This window comes from Caretta caretta, chromosome 11, assembly GCF_965140235.1.
Source record: "Caretta caretta isolate rCarCar2 chromosome 11, rCarCar1.hap1, whole genome shotgun sequence".
NCBI classification, from domain to species: Eukaryota; Metazoa; Chordata; order Testudines; family Cheloniidae; genus Caretta; species Caretta caretta.
The window spans coordinates 8,884,142-8,908,001 of record NC_134216.1 but is presented as its reverse complement, the minus strand read 5'-3'; the positions used below and the strand labels follow the sequence as shown (position 1 = coordinate 8,908,001).

The 23,860-nt window shown below is 43.4% G+C and overlaps 1 protein-coding gene across 2 annotated transcripts in view; it reads right to left on the bottom strand.

Annotated features, from left to right (window-relative positions):
* Positions 1-17,153: 17,153 nt before the first annotated feature.
* The window catches only part of LOC125644975 (myb/SANT-like DNA-binding domain-containing protein 7), a 69,072-nt gene continuing 62,365 nt past the window's right edge, over positions 17,154-23,860 (bottom strand). For both annotated transcript variants that reach the window (XM_075117734.1, XM_048869840.2), the window contains 3 exons: positions 20,146-20,256; positions 18,248-19,537; positions 17,154-17,660 (listed from right to left, as the gene is read on the bottom strand). In XM_075117734.1, coding sequence (XP_074973835.1) covers positions 17,602-17,660; positions 18,248-18,827 — 639 coding nt within the window. In that variant the 5' untranslated portion in view covers positions 18,828-19,537; positions 20,146-20,256 and the 3' untranslated portion in view covers positions 17,154-17,601. The remainder of the gene's footprint in view (positions 17,661-18,247; positions 19,538-20,145; positions 20,257-23,860) is intronic.

Genomic DNA, 23,860 nt, shown 5'->3' with positions numbered 1-23,860 from the left:
GTTATGATAAGCCACTTCAAGTTATATTTTTTTTCAGATCTGATTGGAAAATGGGGGGGGGGAAATCAATTTTATCTCAAATTTTCAATGAAATTTCAGATCAGCAGTAATAACAATCATGATTAGCATGCTAATAAATAAATAATAGATATAGGGTTGTCATTTCTGTGACACCCATGTAAATCTGAAGTAACTCTATTGAGCTAGGATTATAATCTGGTTCTGTCTGCATCTTCTACATTTATGTCACATTTGCACGTAGGACTAGAGGTCATGATTCTTATAGTGTTTGGGTAACAAACACTGTATTTAAGGTTCAGTTCAGATTTTCGCTTCCCTGACCTGTAATATTCTCAAATAAATTCATTTGGGTTGAAATGTTCCATGTTTGGTTTCAGCCCCAAAGTGATTTTTTTTTAAGTTGGAGCTGAATTAGTTCATTCATTTTTCAGCTTTGTAGCAATGTAATTATAAAAATGCACACCTTCCACGTATGTTCTGACTGAATATTGAGGGTGCACTGAATCACATAAGTTTTAGGGTTCACTGAGACCATGTAAGGCAATGATCCAAACTCTGGGCTGATCTTTTTTTTGGCATCAAAGGGGCATGTCGATTTGTCATACCTAGATATCTAGACAGGCTGTGTATAAAGAAGTCAATATTAAATAGGGTTTATTCCTAACTCTGAAAGAGTCCTATAAAAAGCTGTGCTTGCTCTGGAATTTTTGACTGCAATTTGCACTTCATAGCAGCAAGGATTTCAAAGTGATCAGTTTATGAAGAAGCAATAATGCTCTCCTTCTCTGATCTAAACAGTGTCGTTAGGGCAATGAAGGTTTCAGGCAATCAGAAAGTTACAATTTAATTCAATGGCACTCTGAAATTCTGCTAGTTCCTCCAAGTACAAATGATGCACAACATCATCAGCAGAAAAGGTTTTAAATATTGAACTGCAGTATCTTTGCGATGGGAACGGCTACACTTAGGTTATGTCAACATTTAACTGCTACAGCTGCGCGACTGTAGCATAGACACTACCTACACTGACATGAGGGGTTCTCCCAGTAGGGTAGGTAATCCGCCTCCCCAACAGGTGGTAGCTAGGTCACTGGAAGAATTCTTACAGTTGCCAGTTCAATACAGCTTTCCTAGTTACATTTTCATTTCATCTCAGAAGAACCAAGCTGCCCAATGTCAGTCAGTCAACTAGCTTTCTGGTAGAGCAGTCCACCTTGTACTGTCACCCTTGCACAAGATTTCAACTCAGTCTAGTAATGTAGGTTTCAGAGGAACAGCCGTGTTAGTCTGTATTCGCAAAAAGAAAAGGAGTACTTGTGGCACCTTAGAGACTAACCAATTTATTTGAGCATGAGCTTTCGTGAGCCACAGCTCACTTCATCAGATGTGTACCGTGGAAACTGCAGCAGACTTTATATACACACAGAGAATATGAAACAATACCTCCTCCCACCCCACTGTCCTGCTGGTAATAGCTTATCTAAAGTGATCAACAGGTGGGCCATTTCCAGCACAAATCCAGGTTTTCTCACCCTCCACCCCCCCACACAAATTCACTCTCCTGCTGGTGCTAGCCCATCCAAAGTGACAACTCTTTACATAATCAAGTCGGGCTATTTCCTGCATAGATCCAGGTTTTCTCACTTCCCCCCCACCCCCATACACACACAAACTCACTCTCCTGCTGGTAATAGCTCATCTAAACTGACCACTCTCCAAGTTTAAATCCAAGTTAAACCAGAATATCTGGGGGGGGGGGGTAGGAAAAAACAAGAGGAAACAGGCTACCTTGCATAATGACTTAGCCACTCCCAGTCTCTATTTAAGCCTAAATTAATAGTATCCAATTTGCAAATGAATTCCAATTCAGCAGTTTCTCGCTGGAGTCTGGATTTGAAGTTTTTTTGTTTTAAGATAGCGACCTTCATGTCTGTGATTGCGTGACCAGAGAGATTGAAGTGTTCTCCGACTGGTTTATGAATGTTAGAATTCTTGACATCTGATTTGTGTCCATTTATTCTTTTACGTAGAGACTGTCCAGTTTGACCAATGTACATGGCAGAGGGGCATTGCTGGCACATGATGGCATATATCACATTGGTGGATGTGCAGGTGAACGAGCCTCTGATAGTGTGGCTGATGTTATTAGGCCCTGTGATGGTGTCCCCTGAATAGATATGTGGGCACAATTGGCAACGGGCTTTGTTGCAAGGATAAGTTCCTGGGTTAGTGGTTCTGTTGTGTGGTATGTGGTTGTTGGTGAGTATTTGCTTCAGGTTGCGGGGCTGTCTGTAGGCAAGGACTGGCCTGTCTCCCAAGACTTGTGAGAGTGTTGGGTCATCCTTTAGGATAGGTTGTAGATCCTTAATAATGCGTTGGAGGGGTTTTAGTTGGGGGCTGAAGGTGACGGCTAGTGGCGTTCTGTTATTTTCTTTGTTAGGCCTGTCCTGTAGTAGGTAACTTCTGGGAACTCTTCTGGCTCTATCAATCTGTGCAGGAAATAGCCCGACTTGATTATGTAAAGAGTTGTCACTTTGGATGGGCTAGCACCAGCAAGAGAGTGAATTTGTGTGGGGGGGTGGAGGGTGAGAAAACCTGGATTTGTGCTGGAAATGGCCCACCTGTTGATCACTTTAGATAAGCTATTACCAGCAGGACAGTGGGGTGGGAGGAGGTATTGTTTCATATTCTCTGTGTGTATATAAAGTCTGCTGCAGTTTCCACGGTACACATCTGATGAAGTGAGCTGTGGCTCACGAAAGCTCATGCTCAAATAAATTGGTTAGTCTCTAAGGTGCCACAAGTACTCCTTTTCTTTCTAGTAATGTAATAACTGTTAGGGGACCCAGAGGGATGGGGGGTGGCTGAGGTGCCCACCCTCCTTGGTATATGGGTAGTGGAAGAAGGTCCCTGCCCATGGGGACTGAATGCCTTCCAGGGAAAGGAAGCACTTCAGTCTGCTTGTGAGAGATTTGAAGTAAGGGCAGCATTATGGGAAGCTGCCAGGAATCTTTCAATTTTGGTGCTGCTTCAGCAAGGGCTGCTGAAGGGTTGTACATTACTTAGGGGTAGTTAAAGATGATGTGGCACAACAGGGTTTAAAGTCAAAAGCAGAGTTAACAGACCACCTTTAGAGACTGGAGCTGGGACTTCGTCCTGGGGGAGTGGAGAGGAAAAAAAAAAAAGTTTCAAAGTGCAACCTGCCTTTCCACACTTTTGTTTTTCTGAAGTTTTAATGGAGGGTACTTTGGATACTTATGTGAGATGTGAAGAAGGAAGTTTTTGTTTCATGATAAAACCCAGTTATATAAATGTAACTGTATGTGCAACTTGGTGCAGTCACATTGGATGGAAGCTTGGTAATTAAATTATCCAAGGGGGTCAGGTAGAGTGGCTACTACCACCACTATGCTTCTGTCCCCAGAAGCCTTTACAGCTATTCTGTAAATGGGCCCTTTTCCCACACAAATGGTCTATAAGGGACTGCTGCAGGCAGCAGGCAGAGAGAGAATCTTATCAAAATTATTTGACTATGGGGTAATGTAATCAAAATCACTAAAGGATGTAAGGGGTTTCTATTGGAACTTAACTTGGCTGCTCCTGGTTGTGTCTAGTTGTACAAGATGGATGTGTAATCGGGGTACAGTTGTGTAAAAAGAGTAATCACAGTGCAAGAAATGTTAGGCAAAAGAGAATTTTGTGTGGTAAAAGAAAAGGAAAAGGGGAGGAATGATGGGAACACTGAGCCTTGGGGTGGCTCTGGGGGATCAGATTGTTGCTTTGGTGGGTGTGCATGAAAACTCTGTGGGAATAGGGGTGGGGGTGTGTGTGGGGGAGATGGGAACAGGGAATGGGGGTAAGGAAATTGGAATCATGTTTTGCTAAAGGGGGAAATGGGAACAGGGAATGGGGATAAGAAAATTGGAATCATGTTTGGCTAAGGGCAGGAATGGGAACAAGGACACAGGTGTAAGGCTCTGTGATGTCAGAGCTGGGAAGGAGGACACTAAGGAAGGAAACTGGAATCATGCTTGCTGGAAGTTCACCCCAATAAACATGGAATTGTTTGCACCTTTGGACTTCGGGTATTGTTGCTCTCTGTTCATGCAAGAAGGACCAGGGAAGTAAGTGGGTGAAGGAATAAGCCCCCTAACAATAACTACACAATTAATATTGTTAATGACAGGAGATCAGTTACCACCCTATTTATGTTTCCAACAGGCCTTTGATCACATAGTGAAGTGTTTGAAAATTAATGCATTTGGATAGCACCTCACTCATGGATTTTGTCCAGTCTCACTGGAGAGATCAAATGAATTACTGGACATTATCACAATGGTAACCCTGCATCGCCTCCATTATTCCCATAGAACATAGCAGGCTATGATTCATGGCCCAATGAACTGTGAAACATTATAATTCTAGAGACTCCAACATTAGTGATTTTATATACATTATAACTAACTAACTAACTATATATATATATCCTTGATATGACAGGAACATGATTACTCCGAAATTCATATTACTCAGGTCTATCCTGCACATGCCACACTAGAATATATAGATAAACAGTAAAATGCAGTATTTGTAAATTGCATTTCTTTTATCAACCCCCTGAGATCTTTTATCTTTTACAATGAGAAAGGGCTGCTGCTCAGGTGAAACCTAGATACAATAGTAGAGTTTGTGAGAGGCAACAAGGTAAATAAAGGAGCAATTTGCATTTACCATGGAAAAGATCTATATTTTTATGACTGTTAAAGAAGCCAAGGGTGAAACGATCCACATGAATGACCCAGAACTAGCAGAATTAGAATGTTCAAGTCAAGTGTCTACAGGGCAGACTTACCAGTACATCTTGTTTCAGTATCACTTGCTACAAGATTAATGTGATGGACATGCAACAAATTAGTATCTCTCATTAGAGTATTTATTCACAGTTGGGATTATCACACAACCTTTGCTGATGCTTTGTTTGCAGTGAGAGCAACTAGTTTTCAGCTCATTGCTGGGTTCCCTGGAAAAACAATTCCAAACAGAAGAAGAGAACTTAGGTCTCAAGGCACCACAAATCAATTTTAACATCCATGAGACTGATCATAATAGAAGATAGTGAGGAAAGTCTTTCTTTTCCCCTTCTTGGAGGCAGACTGTTTAGATAAAGTTGTACATTCATGATCCATTGATTTCAGCGTGAGCAAGTTTGGTCCCTAAATTATACACTTCAGTTGAAAGGAAAAAATATAAATGCGTACGTGTCTTCAGAGCTCTTCTCCGAGTAAATCTAATCTCAGTGCAAAACCACCAGCCAGCTTCACTAGAACATACACCTCCATACCTTAATTCCCAAAGACAAAGAAAAGATTCAGAATGCCTGTGCAACCAAAACCTAAGATACTGCTTTTACTTTCTTTTTAGGCAAATATTCCATACATGTTTCAAGTGTTCTCCCTTTCTCCAAATTTCAGTATTTCAGTGTGAGGAAAAATTCTCTCTTTTCCATATCCATATTAAAAAAGGGTTTCCAAAAGAAGTGACTGTTGTATGCAACTTCCCATCTATTGCTTTCTCTAGGCATCCTACCACAAACTACAGCTTCAACATTCTGCCTTTGCTCCTTGATTTCTGATACCTCAGGCGTATGTCCTACTTATCTTCAAGACAAGATCCTACCAAAACTCAAGTTTTTCCATTCTTATTATAGCATCTATAGCCTTTTTATCTTGACCTAATATGTGTTTGATCTTCAGGAATTTAGGGCAGTTACTTCTTTCTCTTCCTCATTTCTTCTGCTGATTTCCTAGGTGCATCCCAATAGGTTAGCTGTAGATAATCATCTGAATGTCTGGATGCTTATCTGAAGCTGATATGGACCCAAAATCCTGGATCCTGGATCCAAATAGCCATTAGACTTTAATAAACTTTAAGGTCAGAAGGGACCATTATGATCATCTAGTCTGACCTACTGCACAACGCAGGCCACAGAATCTCACCCACCCACTCCTGTAACAAACCCCTAACCTATGTCTGAGCTATTGAAGTCCTCAAATCGTCATTAAAAGACTTCGAGGTGCAGAGAATCCTCCAGCAAGTGACCCTTGCCCCATGCTGCAGAGGAAGGCGAAAAACCCCCAGGGCCTCTGCCAATCTGCACTGGAGGAAAATTTCTTCCCAATACCAAATATGGCGATCAGCTAAACCCTGAGCACATGGGCAAGGCTCACCAGCCAGACATCCAGGAAAGAATTTTCTGTAGTAACTCAGATCCCACCCCATCTAACATCCCATCACAGGCCATTGGGCATATTTACCACTAATAGTCGAAGATCAATTAATTGCCAAAATTAGGCTATCCCATCATACCATCCCTTCCATAAACTTATTAAGCTTAGTCTTGAAGCCAGATATGTCTTTTGCCCACACTGCTTCCCTTGGAAGGCTGTTCCAGAACATCACTCCTCTGATGGTTAGAAACCTTCATCTAATTTCAAGTCTAAACTTCCTGATGGCCAGTTTATATCCATTTGTTCTTGTGTCCACATTGGTACTGAGCTTAAATAATTCTTCTCCCTCCGTGGTATTTATCCCTCTGATATATTTATAGAGAGCAATCATATCTCCTCTCAGCCTTCATTTAGTTAGGCTAACCAAGCCAAGCTCTTTGAGTCTCCTTTCATAAGACAGGTTTTCCATTCCTCGGATCATCCAAGTAGCCCTCCTCTGTACCTGTTCCAGTTTGAATTCATCTTTCTTAAACATGGGAGACCAGGACTGCACACAATATTTCAGATGAGGTCTCACCAGTGCCTTGTATAACGGTTCTAAAACCTCCTTATCTCTACTGGAAATACCTCACTTGATGCATCCCAAGACCGCATTAGCTCTTTTCACAGCCATATTGCATTGGCAGTTCATAGTCATCCTTATGATCAACCAATACTCCAAGGTCCTTCTCCTTCTCTGTTACTTTCAAGTGATGCGTGCCCAGTTTATAACAAAAATTCTTGTTATTAATCCCTAAATGCAAGACCTTGCACTTTTCACTATTAAATTTCATCCTATTACTATTACTCCAGTTTACAAGTTATCCAGATCTTCCTGTATAATATCCCAGTCCTTCTCTGTATTGGCAATACCTCCCAGCTTTGTGTCATCAAAAACTTAATTAGCACATTCCCACTTTTTGTGCCAAGGTCAGTAATAAAAAGATTAAATAAGATTGGTCCCAAAACCGATCCCTGAGGAACTCCACTAGTAACCTCCTTCCAGCCTGACAGTTCACCTTTCAGTGTGACGCGCCGTAGTCTCCCCTTTAACCAGTTCCTTATCCACCTTTCAGTTTTCATGTTGATCCCCATCTTTTCCAATTTAGCTAATAATTCCCCATGTGCAACCATATCAAATGCCTTACTGAAATCAAGATAAATTAGATCCACTGTGTTTCCTTTGTCTAAAAAATCTGTTACCTTCTCAAAGAAGGAGATCAGGTTGGTTTGGCACCATTTACCTTTTGTAAAACCATGTTGTATTTTGTCCCAATTACCATTGACCTCAATGTCCTTAACTACTTTCTCCTTCAAAATTTTTTCCAAGACCTTGCATACTACAGTTGTCAAACTAACATGCCTATAGTTACCCGGCTCACTTTGTTTTCCTTTCTTAAAAATAGGAACTAAGTTAACAATTCTCCGGTCATACAATACAACACCTGAGTTTACAGATTCATTAAAAATTCTTGCTAAAGGGCTTGCAATTTCGTGTGCCAGTTCCTTTCATATTCTTGGATGAAGATTATCTGGGTCCCCTGATTTATTCCCATTAAACTGTTCGAGTTTGGCTTCTACCTCGGATGTGGTAATAGCTACCTCCATATCCTCCTTCCCATTTGTCATCCTACCATTATCCCTAAGCTCCTCATTAGCCTCATTAAAGACTGAAGCAAAGTATTTGTTTAGATATTGGGCCATGCCTAGATTATCCTTAACCTCCATCCTCAGTGTTTAGCAGTCCCGCTTCTTCTTTCTTTGTTTTCTTCTTATTTATATGGCTATAGAACCTTTTACTATTGGTTTTCATTCCCTTTGCAAGGTCGAACTCTATGGTTTTTGGCCTTTCTCACTTTGTCCCTACATGTTCTAACCTCAATAAGGTAGCTTTCCTATCTAATCCCTCCAATCTTCCACTCCTTGAAGGCTTCATGCTTTTTCTTAATCATCTCTCTGAGATGCTTGCTCATCCAGTTTGGTCTACAACTCCTGCCCATGAACTTTTCCCCCTTTCTTGGGATTCAGGCTTCTGATAGTTTCTGCAGCTTTGACCTGAAGGAATTCTAGGCCTCCTCCGCCTTTAGAGCCACAAGTTCTTCAGTCCAATCCACTTCCCTAACTAATTTCCTTAATTTTTTAAAGTTAGCTCTTTTGAAATCAAAAAATGTAGTCACAGATCTATTTTTCTTTATCCTTCCATTTAGTCTGAACTGAATTAGCTCATGATCGCTCAAACCAAGGTTGTCCCCTACAACCATTTCTTCTATGAGGTCCACACTACTCACCAAAACCAAATCTAATATGGCATCCTTCTTGTTGGTTTGGAAAGCCTTGGAAACAAGCAGGGAGAACTGGAGGTCCTGGTGATGTCAAGGAACTATGACGTGATTGGAATAACAGAGACTTGGTGGGATAACTCACATGACTGGAGTACTGTCATGGATGGTTATAAACTGTTCAGGAAGGACAGGCAGGGCAGAAAAGGTGGGGGAGTAGCACTGTATGTATGGGGCAGTATGACTGCTCAGAGCTCCGGTATGAAACTGTAGAAAAACCTGAGTGTCTCTGGATTAAGTTTAGAAGTGTGTGCAACAAGAGTGATGTAGTGGTGGGAGTCTGCTATAGACCACCGGACCAGGGGGATGAGGTAGATGAGGCTTTCTTCCAGCAGCTCACGGAAGCTACTAGATCGCATGCCCTGATTCTCATGGGTGACTTTAATTTTCCTGATATCTGCTGGGAGAGCAATACAGCGGTGCATAGACAATCCAGGAAGTTTTTGGAAAGCGTAGGGGACAATTTCCTGGTGCAAGTGCTAGAGGAGCCAACTAGGGGGGGCGCTTTTCTTGACCTGCTGCTCACAAACCGGGTAGAATTAGTGGGGGAAGCAAAAGTGGATGGGAATCTGGGAGGCAGTGACCATGAGTTGGTTGAGTTCAGGATCCTGACGCAGGGAAGAAAGGTAAGCAGCAGGATACGGACCCTGGACTTCAGGAAAGCAGACTTCGACTCCCTCAGGGAACGGATGGCCAGGATCCCCTGGGGGACTAACTTGAAGGGGAAAGGAGTCCAGGAGAGCTGGCTGTATTTCAAGGAATCCCTGTTGAGGTTACAGGGACAAACCATCCCAATGAGTTGAAAGAATAGTAAATATGGCAGGCGACCAGCTTGGCTTAATGGTGAAATCCTAGCGGATCTTAAACATAAAAAAGAAGCTTACAAGAAGTGGAAGGTTGGACATATGACCAGGGAAGAGTATAAAAATATTGCTCGGGCATGTAGGAATGATATCAGGAGGGCCAAATCGCACCTGGAGCTGCAGCTAGCAAGAGATGTAAAGAGTAACAAAAAGGGTTTCTTCAGGTATGTTGGCAACAAGAAGAAAGCCAAGGAAAGTGTGGGCCCCTTACTGAATGAGGGAGGCAACCTAGTGACAGAGGATGTGGAAAAAGCTAATGTACTCAATGTTTTTTTTGCCTCTGTTTTCACTAACAAGGTCAGCTCCCAGACTGCTGCGCTGGGCATCACAAAATGGGGAAGAGATGGCCAGCCCTCTGTGAAGATAGAGGTGGTTAGGGACTATTTAGAAAAGCTGGACGTGCACAAGTCCATGGGGCCGGACGAGTTGCATCCGAGAGTGCTGAAGGAATTGGCAGCTGTGATTGCAGAGCCATTGGCCATTATCTTTGAAAACTCGTGGCGAACCGGGGAAGTCCCGGATGACTGGAAAAAGGCTAATGTAGTGCCCATCTTTAAAAAAGGGAAGAAGGAGGATCCTGGGAACTACAGGCCAGTCAGCCTCACCTCAGTCCCTGGAAAAATCATGGAGCAGGTCCTCAAAGAATCAATCCTGAAGCACTTGCATGAGAGGAAAGTGATCAGGAACAGCCAGCATGGATTCACCAAGGGAAGGTCATGCCTGACTAATCTAATCGCCTTTTATGAAGAGATTACTGGTTCTGTGGATGAAGGGAAAGCAGTGGATGTATTGTTTCTTGACTTTAGCAAAGCTTTTGACACGGTCTCCCACAGTATTCTTGTCAGCAAGTTAAGGAAGTATGGGCTGGATGAATGCACTATAAGGTGGGTAGAAAGCTGGCTAGATTGTCGGGCTCAATGGGTAGTGATCAATGGCTCCATGTCTAGTTGGCAGCCGGTATCAAGTGGAGTGCCCCAAGGGTCGGTTCTGGGGCCGGTTTTGTTCAATATCTTCATAAATGATCTGGAGGATGGTGTGGATTGCACTCTCAGCAAATTTGCGGATGATACTAAACTGGGAGGAGTGGTAGATACGCTGGAGGGGAGGGATAGGATACAGAAGGACCTAGACAAATGGGAGGATTGGGCCAAAAGAAATCTGATGAGGTTCAATAAGGATAAGTGCAGGGTCCTGCACTTAGGACGGAAGAACCCAATGCACCGCTACAGACTAGGGACCGAATGGCTAGGCAGCAGTTCTGCGGAAAAGGACCTAGGGGTGACAGTGGATGAGAAGCTGGATATGAGTCAGCAGTGTGCCCTTGTTGCCAAGAAGGCCAATGGCATTTTGGGATGTATAAGTAGGGGCATAGCGAGCAGATCGAGGGATGTGATCGTTCCCCTCTATTCGACATTGGTAAGGCCTCATCTGGAGTACTGTGTCCAGTTTTGGGCCCCACACTACAAGAAGGATGTGGATAAATTGGAGAGAGTCCAGTGAAGGGCAACAAAAATGATTAGGGGTCTAGAACACATGACTTATGAGGAGAGGCTGAGGGAGCTGGGATTGTTTAGCCTGCAGAAGAGAAGAATGAGGGGGGATTTGATAGCTGCTTTCAACTACCTGAAAGGGGGTTCCAAAGAGGATGGCTCTAGACTGTTCTCAATGGTAGCAGATGACAGAACGAGGAGTAATGGTCTCAAGTTGCAGTGGGGGAGGTTTAGATTGGATATTAGGAAAAACTTTTTCACTAAGAGGGTGGTGAAACACTGGAATGCGTTACCTAGGGAGGTGGTAGAATCTCCTTCCTTAGAGGTTTTTAAGGTCAGGCTTGACAAAGCCCTGGCTGGGATGATTTAACTGGGAATTGGTCCTGCTTCGAGCAGGGGGTTGGACTAGATGACCTTCTGGGGTCCCTTCCAACCCTGATATTCTATGATTCTATGATTCTATGGTTCAGCAACCACTTGGTGAAGGGGTCCATCAGCTATCACATCCAGGAAAATCTGAGCCCTATTATTATTACTAGCACTTGTCCTCCAGTCTATATCTGGGAAGTTAAAGTCTCCCATGATCACACAATTTCCATTAGTATTTACTTCATTAAAAACACTAAAGAGGTCTCTATCCAGATTGGATCCTGGTGGTCTATAGCAGAGCCCAAGCACTATCCCAGGGGAGGCTCTAGTAGCTTTCTTCCCCAATGTGATTTTTGCCCAGGCACACTCTGTCTTAACCATTCCATCACTTCTTATTTCTTTACAGTCTACCTCATCATTGATATACAATGCTACTCCACCACCTTTACCTTTATTTCTGTCTTTCCTAAACAGCACATACCCTTCAATACCTGTACTCCAGTCATGACTACTATTCCACTATGTTTCTGTTATCCCTATATCATCTGGTTTCACTTCCTGCACAAGTAGCTCTAGTTCCTCCATTTTGTTACCTAGGCTCCTCGCATTAGTGTACAACATCTTAATTTTTGCTGTTTGGCTTTGCTCACATTCTTTACCCGATTAGGCACAGACACTCTACAGCCAGTATCACCTATTAACTTCAGAGTGTTCAAAATCCAGTACCATATAGACCTTTCCAAATTATGCAGTCCTGTTGAAGGGGAGCCAGACTTCCCCTTTTTTTGTGGGGAGGGTTCTCACATCCACTGCTAACTCACAAACTTCACAGAAATGTCAGGGAATTTACTTCCCTCCACCACAGAAATCTTTTTAAAAAAATTATTATTTAATTTTCCTAACCAGCCCCCAAATATATAATATACCAAATACAGAGCTATAAAACAATATTTAAATGTTGGTGATTCACTTAAATATACTTCAGAGCATGAGAGTCTAACATTGGGACAAAAATGTAAGATAGATAGATCTCATATATTGGTTCAGGACCATCTTAAAAGTCTCTGGTTGTTTTCTAAGGCTACAGTCCTGCAAACACTTACACATGCTTAAAAAGCACTGAATTCCACTGAAGTCAAAGTTAAGCACATGAGTAAACATTTAATACATCATTCAGTAACCACATTCAGAGGGTAATTAATGGGAATGGGAACCCTTCCTGGGGTGGGCCTTTATACCTTTCTGAGCTTCCTTTGTATTGCAGAGCTGCTGCACAAGAGACAGGTAAATTGCCAGGTCACCAGATCATATGGTCTGAGAAGAGCCTCACAATAGGCATTTCCCTGGCATAAAGTGCAGGGGCTGAGGGAGAAGAAGGGGTACAGAGTGTGTTTAAGCAGTTGGATGGGTATGAAACCCTCCAGAGAGGCTGAGACCCAAGATGGCTGCTTCTTGGGACAGGGTAGTAGTGCTTCACCTGAGATTTCTGTTAGTTACACGTCATGTGGAGGAATCATTAAGAAAACACCACACATCACAGATTTCTGATCCAAATAGGAAACTAACCTGAAAAAGGTCCTGAAACCTGCAACTGTTCAGCAAAGGAACAATATGTACTTCAATGAGATTCATACTTGCCATCCATTCTGACACTCCTCCCTTCTTTAATTTACAATCTTATGTGAGCTGTTTTTTCTACTATTTCTCCATAACCTTTCCACCTCCCTTAGCATGCAAGTTCCACTCAATTTGGACACCCACTGATTACAGAATCAGTGCAAGTACCACTTACCCCTTGTTTCAGAATAACATGCATCTGACGTGTAGCTTACTCCAGCACCTATTGCATCACCTGCTGTGTTATAACATGCCCAAATCAATATTCAGGTCAAGGACTCTGACACCTTGTTTGTATTGTGTCAAGCAGAGCAACAGCACATGAGAAATAGTAAATAATAATAAGTTGTATGATGCCCACAGCTCCCTTTGTCATTTTCTGCCAAATATGCAGCTACTGCAGCAATTAAACTGTCTTCTCTTGATATTGTTCACATTTGTAAATAGTGCATAACAAATAAACCAGAGTGAACTTAAATGCACTGAGCATATAGGAGTTATGCATGCAGAATGGTTGCAGTATCAAGCCTTTTGGGGTGGCGATATGGCAACTACAGCCCTAGAATTTGAGGTCTCCAAGCCTTTCCAGATATGCAGTTGATAGGTTAAGGTAAAAAAATAGTCTGATTCTAAATCTGCACAATTGGTTTCTGCTGCTCAACTCTGTTGCCTGACATTCTGAAATGTAATTTACAGTAGGTCACAAAGATGCTATTTGCCCATGCTCTCATCATCATTTCATGTGTAGTGATATTTTCTTGAATATCTGATTAGCCAGTGAATTTCCAGCGACCATACATGGACAAAGGAATAAAGACTATTTTACAGTATTGCTCAAAAATTACAGCCCAGGAGTCATCATCAGAAGCTGTGGGATTCGTAATCATTCAAGAGGCCCATCATTCAGTCACAGAGAAAGTGAAGCAGAACAACTGCAACATCTGAGTTCTGATTGGGATCACAAGCTACCTGGATAATGGGTGACTGTGGTTGGAAAAATACTTTCAATAGAGGGCCCTTTCACCCACCTCATCCCTAACAGTCATTAGTAATGTCTGATTATGTAAGTGGGGAGGTGTCCTCCTTGTTTATTAACCCACTGACATTGGTAGGATTTGTCACCTTCCTGGCATTTTGTATAGGAACAGGCTGTGTACTTGTGTTGCTTGAAGATAGTTTGGACATATCAATGTTTTCGCATCGATGGGACATGCTGAGGGTGACGCATGCCTGTTTGTGCATGCAGAACAAGGTGTGTTTCTGCGGGATGATTAAAAAACAAGGTATGTTGAGCCAAGAAAGATTGTTTGAAGAGCATGTGGCAATGGAAACCACAAGAGGTAAGAAGACAAAAGAGGATAACATGTTTATAAAACTCAGGAGTATGTAAAAGGTTAGAGGAGAATACACTGTGTGTGTAATTTTAGGATCTGATTAAAAGCCCATCCAAAAACTCCCATTGATTTCCATGGGCTTTGGATCAGATTCTTAATAAGCACTAGTCTAAGGGTATGTCTACACTACGAAATTAGGTCGAATTTGTAGAAGTCGTTTTTTTAGAAATCGTTTTTATATATTCGAGTGTGTGTGTCCCCACAGAAAATGCTCTAAGTGCATTAAGTGCATTAACTCGGCGGAGTGCTTCCACAGTACCGAGGCAAGCGTCGACTTTCGGAGTGTTGCATTGTGGGTAGCTATCCCACAGTTCCTGCAGTCTCCGCTGCCCACTGGAATTCTGGGTTGAGATCCCAATGCCTGATGGGGCTAAAACATTGTCGCAGGTGGTTCTGGGTACATATCGTCAGGCCCCCATTCCCTCCCTCCCTCCATGAAAGCAGCAGCAGACAATCGTTTCGCTCCTTTTTTCTTGAGTTACCTGTGCAGACGTCATACCACGGCAAGCATGGAGCCCGCTCAGGTAACCGTCACCGTATGTCTCCTGGGTGCTGGCAGACGTGGTACTGCATTGCTACACAGCAGCATCAACCCATTGCCTTGTGGCAGCAGATGGTACAGTACGACTGATAGCTGTCATCGTCATGTCCGAGGTGCTCCTGGCCACGTCGGCCAGGAGTGCCTGGGCAGACATGGGCACAGGGACTAAATTTGGAGTGACTTGACCAGGTCATTCTCTTTAGTCCTGCAGTCAGTCCTATTGAACCATCTTATGGTGAGCAGGCAGGCGATACGGATTGATAGCAGTCCTATTGTATCATCTTCTGCCAGGCAGGCAAGAGATGAGGATGGCTAGCAGTCCTTCTGCACCATCTTCTGCCGAGCAGCCACGAGATGTGGATGGCTTGCAGTCCTTCTGCACCGTCTGCTGCCAGCCAAAGATGTAAAAGATAGATGGAGTGGATCAAAACAAGAAAGAGACCAGATTTGTTTTGTACTCATTTGCTTCCCCCCTCCCCCGTCTAGGGGACTCATTCCTCTAGGTCAGACTGCAGTCACTCACAGAGAAGGTGCAGCGAGGTAAATCTAGCCATGTATCAATCAGAGGCCAGACCAACCTGCTTGTTCCAATAAGAACAATTAGTTAGGTGCACCATTTCTTATTGGAACCCTCCGTGAAGTCCTGCCTGAAATACTCATTGATGTAAAGCCACCCCCTTTGTTGATTTTAATTCCCTGTAAGTCATGTCGTCAGTCGCCCCTCCCTCCGTCAGAGCAGCGGCAGACAATTGTTCCGCGCCTTTTTTCTGTGCGGACGCCATACCAAGGCAAGCATGGAGGCCGCTCAGCTCACTTACTTAGGAGCACATTAAACACCACACGCATTATCCAGCAGTATATGCAGCAGCAGAACCTGGCAGAGCGATACCAGGTTAGGAGGCGACGTCAGCACGGTCACATGAGTGATCAGGACATGGACACAGATTTCTCTGAAAGCATGGGCCCTGCCAATGCATGCATCATGGTGCTAATGGGGCAGGTTCATGCTGTGGAACTCTGATTCTGGGCTCGGGAAACAAGCACAGACTGGTGGGACCGCATTGTGTTGCAGGTCTGGGACGATTCCCAGTGGCTGCGAAAATTTCGCATTCGTAAGGGCACTTTCATGGAACTTTGTGACTTGCTTTCCCCTGCCCTGAAGCGCATGAATACCAAGATGAGAGCAGCCGTCACAGTTGAGAAGCGAGTGGCGATAGCCCTGTGGAAGCTTGCAATGCCAGACAGCTACCGGTCAGTTGGGAATCAATTTGGAGTGGGCAAATCTACTGTGGGGGCTGCTGTGATGCAAGTAGCCCACGCAATCAAAGATCTGCTGATATCAAGGGTAGTGACCCTGGGAAATGTGCAGATCATAGTGGATGGCTTTGCTGCAATGGGATTCCCTAACTGTGGTGAGGCCATAGATGGAATCCATATCCCTATCATGGCACCGGAGCACCAAGCCGGCGAGCACATAAACCGCAAGGGGTACTTTTCAATAGTGCTGCAAGCTCTGGTGGATCACAAGGGACGTTTCACCAACATCAACGTGGGATGGCCGGGAAAGGTACATGACACTCGCATCTTCAGGAACTCTGGTCTGTTTTAAAAGCTGCAGGAAGGGACTTTATTCCCAGACCAGAAAATAACTGTTGGGGATGTTGAAATGTCTATAGTTATCCTTGGGGACCCAGCCTACCCCTTAATGCCATGGCTCATGAAGCCGTACACAGGCAGCCTGAACAGTAGTCAGGAGCTGTTCAACTACAGGCTGAGCAAGTGCAGAATGGTGGTAGAATGTACATTTGGACGTTTAAAGGCGCGCTGGCGCAATTTACTGACTTGCTTAGACCTCAGCGAAACCAATATTCACACTGTTATTACTGCTTGCTGTGCACTCCACAATATCTGTGAGAGTAAGGGGGAGACGTTTATGGCAGGGTGGGAGGTTGAGCCAAATCGCCTGGCTGCTGGTTACGTGCAGCCAGACACCAGGGCGGTTAGAAGAGCACAGGAGGGCGCGGTACGCATCAGAGAAGCTTTGAAAACCAGTTTCATAACTGGCCAGGCTACGATGTGAAAGTTCTGTTTGTTTCTTCTTGATGAAACCCCCCGCCACTTGGTTCATTCTACTTCCCTGTAAGCTAACCACTCTCCCCTCCTCCCTTCGATCACCACTTGCAGAGACAATAAAGTCATTGTTGCTTCACATTCATGCATTCTTTATTCATTCATCACACAAATAGGGGGATGACTACCAAGGAGGGATGATGGAGGAGGGAAGGAAAATGCCACACAGCACTTCAAAAGTTTACGACTTTAAAATTTATTGAATGACAGCCTTCTGTTTTTTGGGCAATCCTCTGTGGTGGAGTGGCTGGTTGGCCGGAGGCCCCCCCACCGCGTTCTTGGGCGTCTGGGTGTGGAGGCTATGGAACTGGGGGAGGAGGGTGGTTGGTTACACAGGGACTATAGCAACGGTCTGTGCTCCTGCTGCCTTTCCTGCAGCTCAACCATACGCTGGAGTATATTAGTTAGTCCGCCACTTACTCTCTTCAGCCCACCACCTCTCCTCCCAGTCATTTTGTGCTTTCCTGCACTCTGCCATTATTTGCCTCCACGCATTCGTCTGTGCTCTGTCAGTGTGGGAGGACAGCATGAGCTCAGAGAACATTTCATCACGAGTGCATTTTTTTTTCTTTCAAATCTTCACTAGCCTCTGGGAAGGAGAAGATCCTGTGATCATTGAAACACATGCAGCTGGTGGAGAAAAAAAAAGGGACAGTGGTATTTAAAGATACACATTTTATAAAACAGAGGCTACACTCCTTCAGGGAAAACCTTGCTGTTAACATTACATACATAGCACATGTGCTTTCGTTACAAGGTCGCATTTTGCCTCCCCCCACCGCGTTGCTACCCCCTCAACCCTTCCCCCTCCCCGTGGCTAACAGTGGGGAACATTTCTGTTCAGCCACAGGCAAACAGCCCAGCAGGAACGGGCTCCTCTGAGTGTCCCCTGAAGAAAAGCACCCTATTTCAACCAGGTGGCATGAATGATATCTCACTCTCCTGAGGATAACACAGAGAGATAAAGAACAGATGTTTTTTGAACGCCAGCAAACATACACTGCAATGCTTTGTTGTACAATGATTCCCGAGTATGTGTTACTGGCCTGGAGTGGTAAAGTGTCCTACCATGGAGGATGCAGTAAGGCTGCCCTCCCCACAAACCTTTTGCAAAGACTTTGGGAGTACATCCAGGAGAGCCGCGAATGCCAGGGCAAATTAATCCTTTCACATGCTTGCTTTTAAACCATGTATAGTATTTTAAAAGGTACACTCACCGGAGGTCCCTTCTCCGCCTGCCGGGTCCAGGAGGCAGCCTTGGGTGGGTTCGGGGGTTACTGGCTCCAGGTCCAGGGTGAGAAACAGTTCCTGGCTGTCGGGAAAACTGGTTTCTCTGCTTGCTTGCTGTGAGCTATCTACAACCTTATCATCATCATCTTCTTCGTCCCCAAAACCTGCTTCCGTGTTGCCTCCATCTCCATTGAAGGAGTCAAACAACACGGCTGGGGTAGTGGTGGCTGAACCCCCTAAAATGGCATGCAGATCATCATAGAAGTGGCATGTTTGGGGCTCTGACCCGGAGCGGCCGTTCGCCTCTCTGGTTTTCTGGTAGGCTTGCCTCAGCTCCTTAAGTTTCATGCGGCACTGCTTCGGGTCCCTGTTATGGCCTCTGTCCTTCATGCCCTGGGAGATTTTGACAAACGTTTTGGCATTTCGAAAACTGGAAAGGAATTTTGATAGCACGGATTCCTTTCCCCATACAGCAATCAGATCCCGTACCTCCCATTCAGTCCATGCTGGAGCTCTTTTGCGATTCTGGGACTCCATCATGGTCACCTCTGCTGATGAGCTCTGCATGGTCACCTGCAGCTTGCCACGCTGGCCAAACAGAAAATGAGATTCAAAAGTTCGCGGTTCTTTTCCTATCTACCTGGCCAGTGCATCTGAGTTGAGAGTGCTGTCCAGAGCGGTCACAATGGAGCACTCTGGGATAGCTCCAGGAGGCCAATACCGTTGAATTGTGTCCACAGTACCCCAACTTCGACCCGGCAAGGCTGATTTAAGCGCTAATCCACTTGTCAGGGGTGGAGTAAGGAAATCGATTTTAAGAGCCCTTAAAAAAAAAAGGGCTTCATCGTGTGGACGGGTGCAGGTTTACATTGATTTAACGCTGCTAACTTTGACCTAAAGTCCTAGTGTAGACCAGGGCTAAAATTATCTTTGAGGACCATGGTGTTTGAAATTTACTGAAATAAATCAGATGAAAGAGGCTAAAAGGGAGCAAAGTTTTTTGATTAATACAGACTATATTTTTGTATATAACTCCTTCTGTTACAGTCAGCGAAAGTTTTATCGTTGACTTCAGTGGGAGGGGCATTGGACCCAGTGGATAAAAATCAAAGACAACATTCATCTTCCCCAGAAGGAGAACTGAGCATGATGCCTGGAAAATCAGGAAATGTTCGGTCACCAGCAATTTAGTCCTAGGGCCAGTGCACTTCTAATCCATGTCAGCTTTAGCAGAATACAAGGCTGTCCTTAGAAAGTAGGATGAAGCCAAATTAGATCTGTAAGAAAAAGCAAGGCCATGTAAAGCTTTTCTTAAACCAACTTAAGGATATTAAAGTTGAGATTTCACCAACAGCCTAGTTGCTCTGGTGTGAAGTTGACACAAAGAGAGTGAAGAGTTGAAGCAGGGAGACCAGATGATACAGAGTTACACAATAATCCAGTCTGCTAATCACAAAAGCACGGATAAGCATCTTGGTGTTCATTGCAGAGGCCAAGTGTCTAATCTTGGAGATGTTCTTTAGATAACACTCAGTAAGGAAGCAACATCAAAGTGAGGGAAAATAAGAGTAGCCTCTGCAGATAAACCACAGCATCTAGGATAAAAATTGTATAGGGATCATCAGGCTTTGGGGCATAAACTGATCACCTTCTTGGTCAGAAAGGAATTCTTCACCTGTCCTCCATCATTTACTCTCACACAATTACAGAACAGCAGGTGCATAAAGATGGGATTATGATTTCTTCAGAAGCATCATTCATTGACTGTTGATACAAGACCAGATGTACTAGTCAGTTTTGGTTGAACAGAGTGGGAGGGTAAGAAGAAAAGAAGCTGCTTCTGTTTCATTGGAAGAGAATTAAGACAGAATCTCTAAATCCTCACCTTGATGCAGCTATTTCCAGCAGCGAGTGAAGAGAAGCCAGCCAGATCTTGCTATCACTCTTCCCCATTGGGAGTGACCCTTTAAAGCTCCTCATCTCCCACAGATGCCAGCTAGGGATGAAAAATGGCCCTGTTATCACTCTCATGGTAAAGAAAGGAGTAAACATTTGCCATGTAGATACCGTGAATCTCAGTTTATAGATATTAAAATTGTACACAAATATAGGGAAAAACCTACTATAAATTATATGTTGACACTGATAAAATATTATGAGATGATCATTTGTAAACAGAAAGCATCTTCAAGGTAATAATAGTAACCTCAGCTAAATAAATCCCCATACCCAAGGCCGGTATGTTTATTAGATGAACCCTGAGGCTGAAGACTGGTCTTTTAACCCTTATGTGCAACAACGAGGAGAGATGACAAAGGTTGAAAGTGTAATCTGAAAGGTATATGAGAGTCCATAGGAGCTAGTAAAATGGATGATCAGCAAAAACTTGATCTGTTTTTTTTTATAGCAGCAATAACCGAAATGTAGGATGCATACTCCACCACCCTCTCATTTCATCATGACAACAAGCAGAAAGACAACTCTGCAGAAATTATTCCTCATTTAAGGATCACTGTGTCACTAGAAAAAATGTCACCTATAAAAGATGCATCAGTACCTTTCACAGAGGTTAGAGATGCAGATAAAAGAATATGTATATTGCAGTAGGAGAATGAAAGAAATTCTATTTAATGCCTTAGAAGCACAGACTGCAGGACTGTGTACATTATCATTAAATAAATAAGAAATTTTTTTTACACAAAATAGAGCAATAAGGGAGGGAAAACATGCCAAATAAGGAACAATGCCAGCAACGTTGACGCTGGCACAAATATGGAAAGTAGCTCAGCATTCAGGCAAACCTTTAGGAACCCTAATAAGCACAATGCCATACATATTTATGCAAAGAAAGCAAACCAAATGTATGAGTTAAAGGGAAAATGCAAAGTTTTCCTCTAGAGGAGAGGGAGATGTTCATATGCACAAGAATGAATGAAGCTACAAATCTAATTAATGACTGATATAAATGTGTGCAAATGGCCTACATGGCAGACAAGATAGATCTAGTTCTATAGGTAAGCACAGAAATGGAAGCAGAAGAATTCTAAAGCATACACTCTTTAAAACCTGAGAAGTCAAATGTGTCAGTAAAAGCATGTTATCCAGTCTTTGGGCAGTGTGAACTCTCACTGAGCTACTACAGTAAAACAAAAAGAAAAGGAGTTCTTGTGGCACCTTAGAGACTAACAAATTTATTTGAGCATAAGTATACGATGAAGTGAGCTGTAGCTCACGAAAGCTTATGCTCAAATAAATTTGTTAGTTTCTAAGGTGCCACAAGTACTCCTTTTCTTTTTATGGATACAGACTAACATGGCTGCTGCTCTGAAACCTACAGTAAAACAAGACTCTGTCTCTGGTAATACAATGAAAGCACCCAGTCCTGGGCCTGTGCAGGTGAACTGCTTGGCTTAAACCAAGAGTATTTACAACCAAAGAGAGTCAAGGAAACAACCATGATAACCTGAACCAGACACATGAAGTTGTCTCCTGGTCATCCATAAAATGAAATTAAGGGAGGATGCAAATTCCACCAGCACATGCCATCTGAAAAGCTCCAGGAGCCTTACAAGAGAGGCTGGAATAACTGTGACACATGACACCAGGTGGCATCATTCATAGAACAAAAGAGCCTACACACTGGGTACATTCCTTAGGAATTGTAGAGGAAAAAGGGGAAGGCTCAGGTTTTAGGCTTTCATAGACCCCAAGGAGTTGAACAAGAAGATAAAAAAAATATTCTGAACATTTCCTCTTGCGCACAAGAAGCAAGATCCTCTCCAAAATAGAAGAAAACAAATTCTTCAGACATTCAGATATATTGTCAGATCCACCTATGCACAGAAAATGCCAAGCTTTGATGCATAATCTGGCAGATCATGCTTCTTGAGATTACCTTTCAGAATATTGCATAATGACAGGTTTCAGAGTAACAGCCGTGTTAGTCTGTATTCGCAAAAAGAAAAGGAGTACTTGTGGCACCTTAGAGACTAACCAATTTATTTGAGCATGAGCTTTCGTGAGCTACAGCTCACTTCAGCTGTAGCTCACGAAAGCTCATGCTCAAATAAATTGGTTAGTCTCTAAGGTGCCACAAGTACTCCTTTTCTTTCAGAATATGTTTGACATTGGAACCCAAAATCCAGTTAATAATAATCTAGGTATGGGTTGTGTGAAACCTCATTGAAACTGGTATGTTTAGTAGGCACCCCTCATTCAGGACAGGTGTAAGAAAAAAAAACGAACTTCTTTGTAGAACCAGATAGCTGAAACAATGCGGGCCTCTGACAAAAACAAAATCACATGCAAGGGTGGCACAGAAGCTGAACCAGGTTGGCCTGAGGGGTGAGGTTCCAATGTGATGATAAACACAGAGGCAGGGTGTGACGTTGCACTCCATATGATTTTATGAAAATATGCTAATGAGTGTGAATATAATGTAACTGGAATACGCTTCATGCAAAAGGTCTCTTGTAAGGGATCATTACAAAGCTTATAATCTACCAAGTGTGTTCGTCCTATTTGTATAAATGTATCATTCTTGTATCTGAAAGGAAATATAACTCTGAGGTCCTATTGTAATTATGCAAAGTGTGGGCCATTAATGGTGGTTTGGAATCTTGATGGCTCCCATCAACTAGGACAATTGGTTGTAAATAGTTCTGTTTACTTGCAAGCCTTCCTGTGAGTCAGGCCAGGAAGAATGAAGGCTTGCAGTCTCCCAGGACATGTGACCGTGTCACCTGGTACTGGAATCCATCTTAAACCTGGTGCTTTTCCATTTAGAAGGAGGGGTGGGGACCCAGAGAGATAAAAATTCCCACTTTGTGCCAAAGCTATATAAGGGGATGGACCAGAACAAAGGGGTTCCAGTCATGAGAAATCCCCTAGTTACCACCTGAGCTGAAGCTAACAAGAGCTGTACCAGGGGAAAGGATTGGGCCCAGACTAGGAAGGAGTCCAGTCTGTGAAAGAAGCTTATTGGAACATCTCTGAGGGTGAGATTTTATCTGTAATCAGTTTCTTAATGTATTAGGTTTAGACTTGCATGTTTTTGTTTTATTTTGCTTGGTAACTTACTTTGTTCTGTCTGTTATTACTTGGAACCACTTAAATTCTACTTTTTGTATTTAATAAAATCACTTTTGCTTATTATTGAACCCAAAGTTAGTTACTAATACCTGGTGGAGCAAACAGCTGTGCATATCTCTCTATCAGTATTATAGAGGGCGGACAATTTATGAGTTTACCCTGTATAAGCTTTATACAGAGTAAAACAGATTTATTTGGGGTTTGGATCCCATTGGGAGTTGGGTGTCTGGGAGCGAGAGACAGGAGCACTTCTTAAGCTGTTTTCAATTAAGTCTGCAGCTTTTGGGGGACGTGCTTCAGACCTGGGTCTGTGTTTGCAGCAGGCTAGCATGTCTGGCTCAACAAGACAGGGTACTGAAGTCCCAAGCTGGCAGGGAAAAGGGGCTCAGAGGTAGTCTCAGCACATCAGGTGGCAGTCCCAAGGGGGTCTCTATGATCGAACCCATCACACAGGGGATTTATTGAAGCAGTGTGTCTGTTTGTGGGAGAAAAGCAGTAGAAACACAAGA